The sequence below is a fragment of the Dendrobates tinctorius genome, unplaced genomic scaffold (assembly GCF_039654945.1).
Source record: "Dendrobates tinctorius isolate UK_male_01 unplaced genomic scaffold, ASM3965494v1 ptg000019l, whole genome shotgun sequence".
Classification (NCBI taxonomy): domain Eukaryota; kingdom Metazoa; phylum Chordata; class Amphibia; order Anura; family Dendrobatidae; genus Dendrobates; species Dendrobates tinctorius.
In genome coordinates, this window is record NW_027361687.1 from 58,287,405 (window position 1) to 58,300,746 (window position 13,342).

At 47.8% G+C, this 13,342-nt stretch overlaps 1 protein-coding gene across 1 annotated transcript in view; it reads left to right on the forward strand.

Moving 5' to 3' along the window:
- The window catches only part of LOC141082974 (uncharacterized), a 59,506-nt gene extending 46,371 nt beyond the window's left edge, over nt 1–13,135 (forward strand). Inside the window, exons 6-7 of the mRNA XM_073567067.1 lie at nt 12,267–12,301; nt 12,940–13,135. Coding sequence (XP_073423168.1) covers nt 12,267–12,301; nt 12,940–12,990 — 86 coding nt within the window. The 3' untranslated portion in view covers nt 12,991–13,135. The remainder of the gene's footprint in view (nt 1–12,266; nt 12,302–12,939) is intronic.
- Nucleotides 13,136–13,342: the final 207 nt, after the last annotated feature.

Below are 13,342 nucleotides of genomic sequence, written 5' to 3' on the forward strand. Positions count from 1 at the left end.
ACGGTGTTAGGCCCAGTATGGATTGCACGTGATTGCACAAAGGTTAGAAAGGGTACCGTTTCCCCGGATAACATGTATGGATAGCGTACACATTCAAAATATATGTCTCAGGAGGCAGGCTCAGACGGTGTCAGGCACAGTATGGATTTGACGGCCCAGACTACACAGCGGAGGAGCAGGGAGAGGTAAAGATTGCAAATGCTTGGGCCCTGCCCAAGCAAGGGGGGCCCACTCGTGGGCGTCGGTACTGGCACTGGGCCCCTCATAGTACGGCGGTGTGTCTGACGGCGGGTGTGCACCACCACCGTCAGAGACACTTGATTGCACTATGAAGGACCCTGTACCAGTGCCCGCGCCCAAGAGTCGGCCTACCCACCTGTCCAGGGCAACGGCACTCGCACGGTGTCGTGCGCTAGGTGGTGACCCCGGCCATGGGGGGGGAGGCAGCACAGTTAGGGAGTTTTAGAAAGTGGCATATGTTGATGTTGGACATTCAGCTGATGCAAAAGGTGAAATAGGTCAAGTCCCAGGAAGAGGTGGACCAAAGCAAGACATTTTTCTGTCACCCTATGTGTCATCAGAGGAAGGTGGGACAAAATCCTTGGAAACCCATGCGTGGTTCATTTTAATGAAGGTTAGATCATCCACATTTTGGGTTGACAGACGGGTCCTTTTTTCTGTCAGGATTGATCCAGCTGCACTGAAGACTCTTTCCGATAGCACACTTGCAGCTGGGCAAGCGAGCTCCTGTAAGGCATATTGTGCCAATTCAGGCCAGGTGTCCAGTTTAGCGGCCCAATAGTCAAAGGGGAATGACCTGTGTGGGAGAACATCGATATGGGAGGAAAAGTAGTTTGTAACCATAGTTGACAACTGCTGTCTCCTGTCACTTTCCATCGATGCAGTATTACCAGTTGTGTGAGCGGTACTTGAAAAATCAGTCCACAACATTGTCATGAAACCCCTGTCTCCAACGCCACTTCTGCTGTGTGCACCACGAACACCTCTGCCAAGCTGCCCCCGGCCCGTACGGCTCGTGTGAGAACCATCACCGCTGCTGTGTGCTGGGAATGCCTCAAGCAACCGATTTACCAGAGTTGCTTGTTTATTAGCCAATATTAGGTCAAGGTTCTCCTGTGGCATGATGTTTTGTAATTTGCCTTTATAGCGTGGATCCAGGATGCTGGCCAACCAGTAGTCGTCATCATTCATCATTTTGGCAATGCGTGGGTCCCTTTTTAGGATCTGCAAGGCATAATCTGACATGTGGGCCAATGTTCCCGGTGTCAATGATGCACTGCGAGTGCTGGTTGGAGGAGCACTTTCTGGCAAATCCACATCCCTCCAGTCACGCACAAACCCTGTACCAGACCTTGCCACGCCAACATTTTCACTTGCCCCACGAGATGCATCCTCCTCCCCTAAGTAATCATCCCCATCATCCTCCTCCTCCTCCTCTTCTTCCTCCACCTCGTCCAGGAGAGGTCACTGAGCAGACAATGGCTGAATGTCATCAAGGATTCCCTCCTCCTCTTCCTCCTCATCAACATTGGCTGCAGACGCCTGCTCCTTAAGGTGCGTCAAAGTTTGCATGAGCAGACGCATAAGTGGGATGCTCATGCTTAGGATGGCGTCGTCTGCGCTTACCAGCCGTGTGCATTCCTCAAAACACTGAAGGACTTTACAGAGGTCTTTCAGCTTCGACCACTGCACACCTGTCAACTCCATGTCTGCTCTCAAAGTGCCTGGCCGTGTATCCTCCCACAAATGCATTATGGCCTGCCTCTGCTCGCACAGCCGCTCCACCATGTGCAGGGTGGAGTTCCACCTTGTTGCAATGTCGATAATGAGGCGGTGGTTGGGAAGGTGGAGCAATCGCTGCAGCTTCTGCATACGAACGGAGTGTACAGGCGACCGGCGGATGTGCGCGCACAGTCTTCGCACCTTCTGGAGCAGGGCTGTTAACTCCGGATAATTTTTGAGGAAGCACTGCACCACCAGGTTCAAGGTGTGAGCCAAGCAAGGTATATGGCTGAGTTTTGAAAGGGCTATGGCTGCCACAAAATTACGGCCGTTATCACTAACTACCTTGCCTGCCTCAAGATGTACACTGCCCAGCCATGACTCAGTTTGTCGCTTCAAGTACTCGGCCAGCACCTCGGCGGTGTGTCTGTTGCCCAAACACATCATCTGCAACACAGCCTGCTGACGCTTTCCACTAGCTGCTCGATAGGGGGACACATCATGTGCAACAGTGGCAGCTGCAGATGGAGTGCTCGTACGACTGCGCTCTGTGGACGAGCTTTCGCTTCTGGAGGAGGAGGAGGAGGAGGGTCGAACGCCTACAGCCAACTGTTTCCTATACCGTGGGCTAGGCAGCACTGTCCCACCACCGCTGTCCCCTGTGGACCCTGCATCCACCACATTAACCTAGTGCGCAGTGATGGACACGTAACGGCCCTGGCCATGCCGACTGGACCATGCATCAGTTGTGAGGTGCACCTTTCCACTCACTGACTGCTTGAGTGCATGGACAATGCGGTCTTTCACATGATGGTGGAGGGCTGGGATGGCTTTGCGAGAGAATAAGTGGCGACTGGGTAGGTCATAGCGTGGTACTGCATAGGCCATGAGTTCGCGGAAAGCTGTGCTTTCCACCAACCGAAAGGGCATCATCTCAAACGAGATTAGTTTGGCAATGTGGGCGTTCAAACCCAGTGTACGCGGATGAGAGACTGAGTACTTTCTTGACCTACTCATAGTGTCTGGGAGGGTGAGCTGGACTTGAGAGCTGCATATGGTGGAAGTAGCGGTGGACAGGGCGGACTGAGAGAGGGTTGATGATGGTGATGGAGTTGGTGTTCTTTCTGATGGCCTAGAATCAGTCTTTCGTTGATATAACAGTGGGATTCCCTGACTGCTGTGGCCTTGCAATGACACCTCAACATTTGCTGCTGTGCTAACCGGTGGGCTTACAGTGGGGGAAACAATGTAGCGTTGCTGACTACCTTCGTTGTGATCAGTTGCACATGTGGCACTTGAGGTTTGGTGTTGTGTCCACGCTTGCAAGTGCATGCTGGTTAAATGTCTAAGCATGCAACTGGTATTCAAATTTTTCAGATTTTTCCCTCGGCTAAAGGTCTTTGCGCACTTCTTACAGATAACCTTGGCCTGATCATGAGGATTTTGTTCAAAAAAGTGCCACACTGCACTCTTCCTACTTTGGCAGACATTTTGCGGCCTAGCACGCTGTGATCTTTTGACCCTCTGGACAAGCTGTCCAGCAACTCTTTTGATGTTTGGAACCTGTCTTTGGAGTGCTCCGGGCCTGCCAGATAACAGCTGTTGCGATGTCGATGTCTGCTGTGGATGCTCCTCATCTGAGCTATTGGAAGCAGCACCCTCTTCCCCCAATGGATGCCAATCTGGGTCAACAACTGGGTCATCCATCACCTCCTCTTCTATGTCATGTGCACCTTCCTCTGTGTCACCGTGTATGGTGGTATAGTGTGCGGGAAGGGGCACCTGAGTCTCATCAGGGTCAGAATCTGGCTCTGTACACTGCGAGGACAATGTAGTGCTCTGAGTGAATGTACCAGCAGAATCATCCATCAGCGGCTGTGCATCAGTGCACTCCATGTCAGATTCATCTTGGCCTGGGTAATTCACCATTTCACTTGATAATCCAGGCATGGTATGTGAAAACAGCTCCATGGAGTAATCAGTAGTATGGCCTGCGTCATCCTTCAATCTTGGTTGGGGTGAAGGACACAAGGAAAGGTGTGGTTCATGAACATGAGCCTCCAATGACGACTCAGTGCTTTTACTTTTTACAACTGAAGAAGAGGAGGCGATAGAGCTGGAGGCTGAGTCAGCAATGTAAGACAAAACTTTTTCCTGATGCTCTGGCATTAAAAGCGGTTTGCCAACTCCTAGAAAACTAAGCGTTCGAGGCCTTATGTAGCCAGACGATGACGCAGGCTCAACACCTCCTGCATTCGGTCCTATTTTGCTCTTGCCACTACCATCAGATCCACCACCAACACCATCATTACCAGCTGCCAACCCCCGCCCAATTCCACGGCCTCTTCCACCAGCCTTCCTCGTTTTTGGTAGAAATGTAGACAAAATCCAACAAACTATATAGTAATGTAAAACAAGGTACAAGGTGTCTATAGGACAGGGGAGTTTTAGAATTTCTGCACACACTTGTGGACAGTGGACACTTGTGGATTGTGTGCGGCCCACTGATATCTGAGCGCTATGTGACACGCTCGATGGCACAGCTGTGACAAAAGTGACTAGAGGATAAGGGAGATTTTGAATCTCTGCACACACTTTTGGACACTGGACACTTTTGGATTGTGTGAGGCCCAATGAATATCTGAGCGCTATGTGACAGGCTCGATGGCACAGCTGTGACAAAAGTGACTAGAGGATAAGGGAGATTTTGAATCTCTGCACACACTTGTGGACAGTGGAAACTTTTGGATTGTGTGAGGCCCAATGAATATCTGAGCGCTATGTGACAGGCTCGATGGCACAGCTGTGACAAAAGTGACTAGAGGATAAGGGAGATTTTGAATCTCTGCACACACTTTTGGACACTGGACACTTTTGGATTGTGTGAGGCCCAATGAATATCTGAGCGCTATGTGACAGGCTCGATGGCACAGCTGTGACAAAAGTGACTAGAGGATAAGGGAGAGTTTGAATCTCTGCACACACTTTTGGACACTGGACACTTTTGGATTGTGTGAGGCCCAATGAATATCTGAGCGCTATGTGACAGGCTCGATGGCACAGCTGTGACAAAAGTGACCAGAGGATAAGGGAGATTTTGAATCTCTGCACACACTTTTGGACACTGGACACTTTTGGATTGTGTGAGGCCCAATGAATATCTGAGCGCTATGTGACAGGCTCGATGGCACAGCTGTGACAAAAGTGACTAGAGGATAAGGGAGATTTTGAATCTCTGCACACACTTTTGGACACTGGACACTTTTGGATTGTGTGAGGCCCAATGAATATCTGAGCGCTATGTGACAGGCTCGATGGCACAGCTGTGACAAAAGTGACTAGAGGATAAGGGAGATTTTGAATCTCTGCACACACTTTTGGACACTGGACACTTTTGGATTGTGTGAGGCCCAATGAATATCTGAGCGCTATGTGACAGGCTCGATGGCACAGCTGTGACAAAAGTGACTAGAGGATAAGGGAGATTTTGAATCTCTGCACACACTTTTGGACACTGGACACTTTTGGATTGTGTGAGGCCCAATGAATATCTGAACGCTATGTGACAGGCTCGATGGCACAGCTGTGACAAAAGTGACTAGAGGATAAGGGAGATTTTGAATCTCTGCACACACTTTTGGACACTGGACACTTTTGGATTGTGTGAGGCCCAATGAATATCTGAGCGCTATGTGACAGGCTCGATGGCACAGCTGTGACAAAGTGACTAGAGGATAAGGGAGATTTTGAATCTCTGCACACACTTTTGGACACTGGACACTTTTGGATTGTGTGAGGCCCAATGAATATCTGAGCGCTATGTGACAGGCTCGATGGCACAGCTGTGACAAAAGTGACTAGAGGATAAGGGAGATTTTGAATCTCTGCACACACTTTTGGACACTGGACACTTTTGGATTGTGTGAGGCCCAATGAATATCTGAGCGCTATGTGACAGGCTCGATGGCACAGCTGTGACAAAAGTGACTAGAGGATAAGGGAGATTTTGAAACTCTGCACACACTTTTGGACACTGGACACTTTTGGATTGTGTGAGGCCCAATGAATATCTGAGCGCTATGTGACAGGCTCGATGGCACAGCTGTGACAAAGTGACTAGAGGATAAGGGAGATTTTGAATCTCTGCACACACTTTTGGACACTGGACACTTTTGGATTGTGTGAGGCCCAATGAATATCTGAGCGCTATGTGACAGGCTCGATGGCACAGCTGTGACAAAAGTGACTAGAGGATAAGGGAGATTTTGAATCTCTGCACACACTTTTGGACACTGGACACTTTTGCATTGTGTGAGGCCCAATGAATATCTGAGCGCTATGTGACAGGCTCGATGGCACAGCTGTGACAAAAGTGACTAGAGGATAAGGGAGATTTTGAAACTCTGCACACACTTTTGGACACTGGACACTTTTGGATTGTGTGAGGCCCAATGAATATCTGAGCGCTATGTGACAGGCTCGATGGCACAGCTGTGACAAAAGTGACTAGAGGATAAGGGAGATTTTGAATCTCTGTACACACTTTTGGACACTGGACACTTTTGGATTGTGTGAGGCCCAATGAATATCTGAGCGCTATGTGACAGGCTCGATGGCACAGCTGTGACAAAAGTGACTAGAGGATAAGGGAGATTTTGAATCTCTGCACACACTTTTGGACACTGGACACTTTTGGATTGTGTGAGGCCCAATGAATATCTGAGCGCTATGTGACAGGCTCGATGGCACAGCTGTGACAAAAGTGACTAGAGGATAAGGGAGATTTTGAATCTCTGCACACACTTTTGGACACTGGACACTTTTGGATTGTGTGAGGCCCAATGAATATCTGAGCGCTATGTGACAGGCTCGATGGCACAGCTGTGACAAAAGTGACTAGAGGATAAGGGAGATTTTGAATCTCTGCACACACTTTTGGACACTTTTGGATTGTGTGAGGCCCAATGAATATCTGAGCGCTATGTGACAGGCTCGATGGCACAGCTGTGACAAAAGTGACTAGAGGATAAGGGAGATTTTGAATCTCTGCACACACTTTTGGACACTGGACACTTTTGGATTGTGTGAGGCCCAATGAATATCTGAGCGCTATGTGACAGGCTCGATGGCACAGCTGTGACAAAGTGACTAGAGGATAAGGGAGATTTTGAATCTCTGCACACACTTTTGGACACTGGACACTTTTGGATTGTGTGAGGCCCAATGAATATCTGAGCGCTATGTGACAGGCTCGATGGCACAGCTGTGACAAAAGTGACTAGAGGATAAGGGAGATTTTGAATCTCTGCACACACTTTTTGACACTGGACACTTTTGGATTGTGTGAGGCCCAATGAATATCTGAGCGCTATGTGACAGGCTCGATGGCACAGCTGTGACAAAAGTGACTAGAGGATAAGGGAGATTTTGAATCTCTGCACACACTTTTGGACACTGGACACTTTTGGATTGTGTGAGGCCCAATGAATATCTGAGCGCTATGTGACAGGCTCGATGGCACAGCTGTGACAAAAGTGACTAGAGGATAAGGGAGATTTTGAATCTCTGCACACACTTTTGGACACTGGACACTTTTGGATTGTGTGAGGCCCAATGAATATCTGAGCGCTATGTGACAGGCCCGATGGCACAGCTGTGACAAAAGTGACTAGAGGATAAGGGAGATTTTGAATCTCGGCACACACTTTTGGACACTGGACACTTTTGGATTGTGTGAGGCCCAATGAATATCTGAGCGCAATGTGACAGGCTCGATGGCACAGCTGTGACAAAAGTGACTAGAGGATAAGGAAGATTTTGAATCTCTGCACACACTTTTGGACACTGGACACTTTTGGATTGTGTGAGGCCCAATGAATATCTGAGCGCTATGTGACAGGCTCGATGGCACAGCTGTGACAAAAGTGACTAGAGGATAAGGGAGATTTTGAATCTCTGCACACACTTTTGGACACTGGACACTTTTGGATTGTGTGAGGCCCAATGAATATCTGAGCGCTATGTGACAGGCTCGATGGCACAGCTGTGACAAAAGTGACTAGAGGATAAGGAAGATTTTGAATCTCTGCACACACTTTTGGACACTGGACACTTTTGGATTGTGTGAGGCCCAATGAATATCTGAGCGCTATGTGACAGGCTCGATGGCACAGCTGTGACAAAAGTGACTAGAGGATAAGGGAGATTGGATTGCTTTTAAAAAAGCAGGTTGCAGAGCAGTGGGTAAACAGCAATGCCTGCCTGTCAGGAAGCCTTAAAAGGCAGCCCAACAACCAACACCACTGATACACCACAATATAGCCTCCCCTTGCACTGCACACACAGTGACTGGTGTGTTGTGCAGGCCAAATTGCTAGCAGCAGAAGCAGTTTTTTTTTCTTCTCAGCAGGACAAAAAAAAAAAAATTGGGATTGCTTTTAAAAAAGCAGTTTGCGGAGCAGTGGGTAAACAGCAATGCAGGAATGTCAGGAAGCCTTAGAAGGCAGCCCAACAACCAACACCACCGATACACCACTATATAGCCTCCCCTTGCACTGCACACACAGTGACTGGTGTGTTGTGCAGGCCAAATCGCTAGCAGCAGAAGCAGTTTTTTTGTCTTCTTCCCTGCCTAACGCTCTCCCTACAGAATCAGCAGCAACCTCTCCCTATACTGAGATCGGCAGAAGTAAGATGGCGGTCGGCGTGCACGCCCTTTTATACCCCCTGTGACGCCCACCAAAGCAAGCCAATCACTTGCATGCCCTTCTGAAAGATGGTGGTGACCCCTGCCTATGTCATCACGTTGCCCACAGTGTCCGTGGATCCTGATTGGCTGAAAAAGAGCGCAAAACAAACTTTTGAAACGCGACTTTGGCGCGTAAGTCGCCGACCTCGTGGCCGACCTCATCCTAGGGTCGAGTTTCGTTTCATGAAACCCGACTTTGCCAAAAGTCGGCGACTTTTGAAATTTTTCGACCCGTTTCGCTCAACTCTAGTCTCAACGTCTCGCTCAGACTCAGGCTGTGATTGTTGTTATCCCTGCCTCTCCAGGGTCAGCTATGGTAACTAATATTAGACAGCGGTGAGACTAAGTCGAGGATTTGCCATACTGAGCATGCTCGTGAGGTGACGACCTCTCATTGGTGGTCGGTTGTCACCTGCTCAGGTCCTGCGCCAGCTCCGGATTGGCCCATGAGCAAATACCTGTCAGACTGGACTTAATCGAGGAACGTATAAAAGGTCCTCTGGTGTGCGCGTTGGCATGCTAAGATAACATATGTTTGGTGTGTTGGTGGAAGCTTTACCACCTGTGTGCACGTGTCCTGCTACTAGCTGTGAGAGTGTTTTTAGACAGGCAGTGTAGGGTGGGAACTCCTGCTTGAGAAATTCAGTCACTCAACCATTAGCTTAGTGGGGGGAAGTCATAGGGAGCACAACTATCGTCATTCCTTCTGTGCTCCTGTGACATCTTACAGGGTATAGAGTGCTCTGTGTGTGTGTACTGCTCTGTGGAGTAGCAGAGTCTGGTACATAGCACTCTGTTCACACCGAGTGACGTTTAACTCGGTGTGATTACGGTGCTTGCTCACAGCTCCGCTCCGCCATTGTTTCCTAGCTACGGTTCCTCCATCACCGCACGGTGGAACCCGGGTTGCGATCGCACCTTATCATAATTTATATTTGGTGCAATCCGCAAACCCTAACAATAGTAATGTTTTAGCAATTAACACGTGTCAACCAGATACCCTCATTAACAAAACGGTACATAAAGAGTTAAATAAAGACACACACACACACACATGCACACAGTCACCAGCCTATGTAGGAACATTAACATAATTAAACTACATATGCTCTAACAAAACAGCAACTCTCAGAAAGCTGTGTGAAACGCAGTATCTGTTTATTGTTATTTTTTTTTTTTAAATTACGTGGGCTCCTGCATAATTTTCATAGACAGCAGAGGGAAAGCTTACGGCTGAGGTCTGATGTTAATATTTGTTAATATTTGGAAAAGCTGTTTGCTTAGCCTTTACTTGCTACTTTACATGTGAACCCCAGAAAAAAATTGACATGGGGTCCACCAATAAAATCGAACCAGCAAAGGATATCAGACAGCTACAGGCTGATATTAATAGCTTGAGACGGAGTCATGTATATTGGCCCCACCCAGGCTAAAAACATCAGCTCTCAGCCGCCCCAAAAAAGGCACATCTTATAGATGCGCCAATTCTGACACTTAGCCTTGCTCTTTCTGCTTGCCCTGTAGCGATGGCAATTGGGGTTCATATTGAATTGTCAGGTGACATCAAGCCCACAGGTTAGTAATGGATAGGCATCTATAAGACACCTATCCCTTACTAACCCCATAGTGATATTGCATAAAAACAGACACATTTGAATTAATCACACAGACTCCTTTATTGAATCTAAATTTACCATAGTTACTGAATGCCTTAATGCTCGTCGCCCTTGTCTTCTGCAAACAGTCAAAAAATAAAAAACCAACATATAATACTATCCTGCCCAACATAGTCCACTTAATACTGAGTGTCCCACAGTGATCTCACGTGTAGAACAGTCACATTGGTAGATGTGACTGCGCTACACGGCCGCTGGCGATACACTGACAGGAGTCAACTGCTCCCGCAGTGTATCACTGTTAGTGTGGATGGTCTAGAGCCAGGACTCCAGGAGTGGACCCTCTGGACCATGGCACCGAGGGGCCCCGGGCGAGCTGCCAGCTGGAACCGACCCCTATACAGGGACCGTTAGGAGCAAGCCCAGGTGTTCGAGTACCACGGTAGCCGGTACCGAGAGGGACGGCTCACAGGAGACACGGGTGAGTATGTCTGAAGGACGGTACTGGATACTGGAGGCACTACTGAGCTAAAAGCAATTGAGAGTTCAAAACGAGTGCTAGGAGCACAATAAAATTCAAGACAGAACAGGGGACCTGAGAACAGTGCACAGCCAGGCAGGGACACAGCAGACCCAGCCAGGAAGCACAACAATAATCAGGCACCTCCCATAGGGGGAGGTCGCCTTATATAGCACATGACTACTACTGGTTCCGGGTCAGGTCCTCTAGCCAGAAGCACCAGACCACTACAGCTTCCGGGTCAGGTCCTCCTTTACCATAGAGAGAACCGACCCGAGGCCTGGAGGACAGGAACGCGCCACTGCGAGCGCGACATGGAGGAGGCGAAAACCCGAAAGCGCAGCGCGCGCGTGTGCACCCGATGAGGGGCCCGGAGCGGGCGCGACACCGGAGAGAATGACGTCGGGACCGCAGCCCCGCCTCCTGGTGAGCACGGCATGACAATCACTGAGCTGCTGTGACAGTTCACTGGAGTTCATCAGCTCCGGTGCTCTCACTTACGGCACTACCCCTGTGTGAAAAGTTTCTCACACAGCGGTGCCCTGAGAGCAGAGGAGATGATCAGCTGATGTACTTCGGTGAACTCTCATGGCAGCTCAGTGATACACTGTGGGAGCAATTACCTCCTGTCAGTGTATCGCCGGTGTATCGCCGGATGGGAGTAGTAGTCCCATCAGACGACGCCTAAGTACAATCACTATGGGCTGTTCATCGCATGGGTATAGACACAGACACACACACATATTCTCTGCCCACACATTCTTCCTCCTTCTGACATCGTTTCCTTTGACAGTTTGCAGCGTTTTTGGCAGCAAATCTGCAGCAAATGCACAAACCTTTTTACACCTGTGTTTTTGACTGACTCAATTGAAGTCAATGAGTTAAAAACGCTGCAGAAACGCAAAAAGAATTGACATGCTGCAGAAAATAAAATGCTGCGAATACTGACAGAAATTTACTGATCATGTGCACAGCACTTCAGGACTGTCATTGAATTACCTTGCATAAGTATTCCATTGCTTTTTTGGACCATTTACGAGCATAAAAATATGTCGTGAAGCCACATAAAAAATGCATCATGTGAACATAACCTTACTACTTCTCATGTGGCTTGTGCCTGCACTGCCAGGCTGTCTAGTTGATGTGGACAGCAGAGGCTTAAAATTGGTATAGAGAAGTGCAGTTAATCCCCATGATGACAGCAATAACGTAAGGAAAATTGAAATCCCGTATCACTGTATTAGCGAATGTGCGAAGCAGAGAGAAGGAAAACTTCAGGAGAAAAGATGTTCTGTGTATGAGCTGATACTCTTGCAAACGGCGCGTTTGGGGAAATGTTGGCAAAAGTGATGGCTGGACCATTAATGAATTTTTTAAAGAGATGAGTTTGCTGTCCAGAATTGCTAAAGGAAGTTTACCCTAACTATGCAATCTCACCCATAGTGCGAAGGGCACTTAATTTGCATATTAGTTTAAGGATTGTTTTCTTGGAAACTAGCCTACAGATTTTGGAACTCCAACTCATGAACTGTTTCTGGTACGGCAGTTTACCTACAAAATGATTAAGAGAACTGACAGGCTAAAATCAGACAAATTCCATTGATAGTTGTATTATGTATGGTATGTTCTTGTCTTCCAGATAACAAATCATATGAGTCCAGCGAACTTGAATCAGTAAGTAAAATATTGTTTTATTAATGCGGTTTCAAGACCTATGTACAGAAAGACCAAGTAGCTACTCTGGGGTCCTTGAGTAAGGAGGTCCAGGCTTTGTCAGTAGCACAATTCAGCATCATATGAGGAGAGATTCCTGCCCTTGATAGATACTATAGCATTAGCACACAAAGGATTGGAGAAATAGCTCCATTAATTAATATAGCGGTCCTCACAGCTCAAAGTGTCTGTTAGGTCTTGGAGGACTCCAACTTCCCATGTAATTCTCATCTAGATCAACAACGGTTGAAATGTTTTTAGACACTCCATCCCTTGGAGTGACCACTGCAGACACAATAGCTAAACAAAAAAAATTACCAAAAAGCTTAGGCTTAGTCTGAGTTTCTGGTCTGCAATTTAATGGAAAAAAATAAGAACAGTCACATCTAGAAAAGATTTGTCAATTTATCAAAAATCAAAATCCTCTTCAAATTGGCCTTTGACCTGACATAGAATTAGTGGGTTAGTTGTAGGTTTTTAATTTGGAGAGAAACATTGTGGACACATTAGATGGTGGTGGCTCATTGTTTTGGGTTAGAAGAAGTGATCAGAATGGTAACAATATCGTGGTACCAATCTCATTGTCTTATTTTTTTAAGGATGGAATAGCTTATACAGAGCTGAAGATCCATTCCAAGACTCAAAGGTGAAGATGAACCTTATCTTCCACCATGGACAATGTGGAGGTCTGAAGACTTAATATGAACTAGGCATTCCTTGTGCTATAATACCCTTAATGTACATCATCTTGGAAATTCTTGAAGCTACCAAATATATCTCAAAGATGTTTCTCCATGATGTCATATGATAGGCACCAGGATTCTCCTGCTTCACGGGATAGATCCCAAGCCTTGTCTGGTGCAGCGGTCTCCCATTCAGGCTTGGCTGCTGGGATGACGGCTCAGCACAGAATCCGGACCCAGCGCCATGCCCAAGCTCATGCTGCATGTGTAGTTACTGCTGGCTCTCCAGCTAAGCCTACGGTGTCTACTGGGATACCCA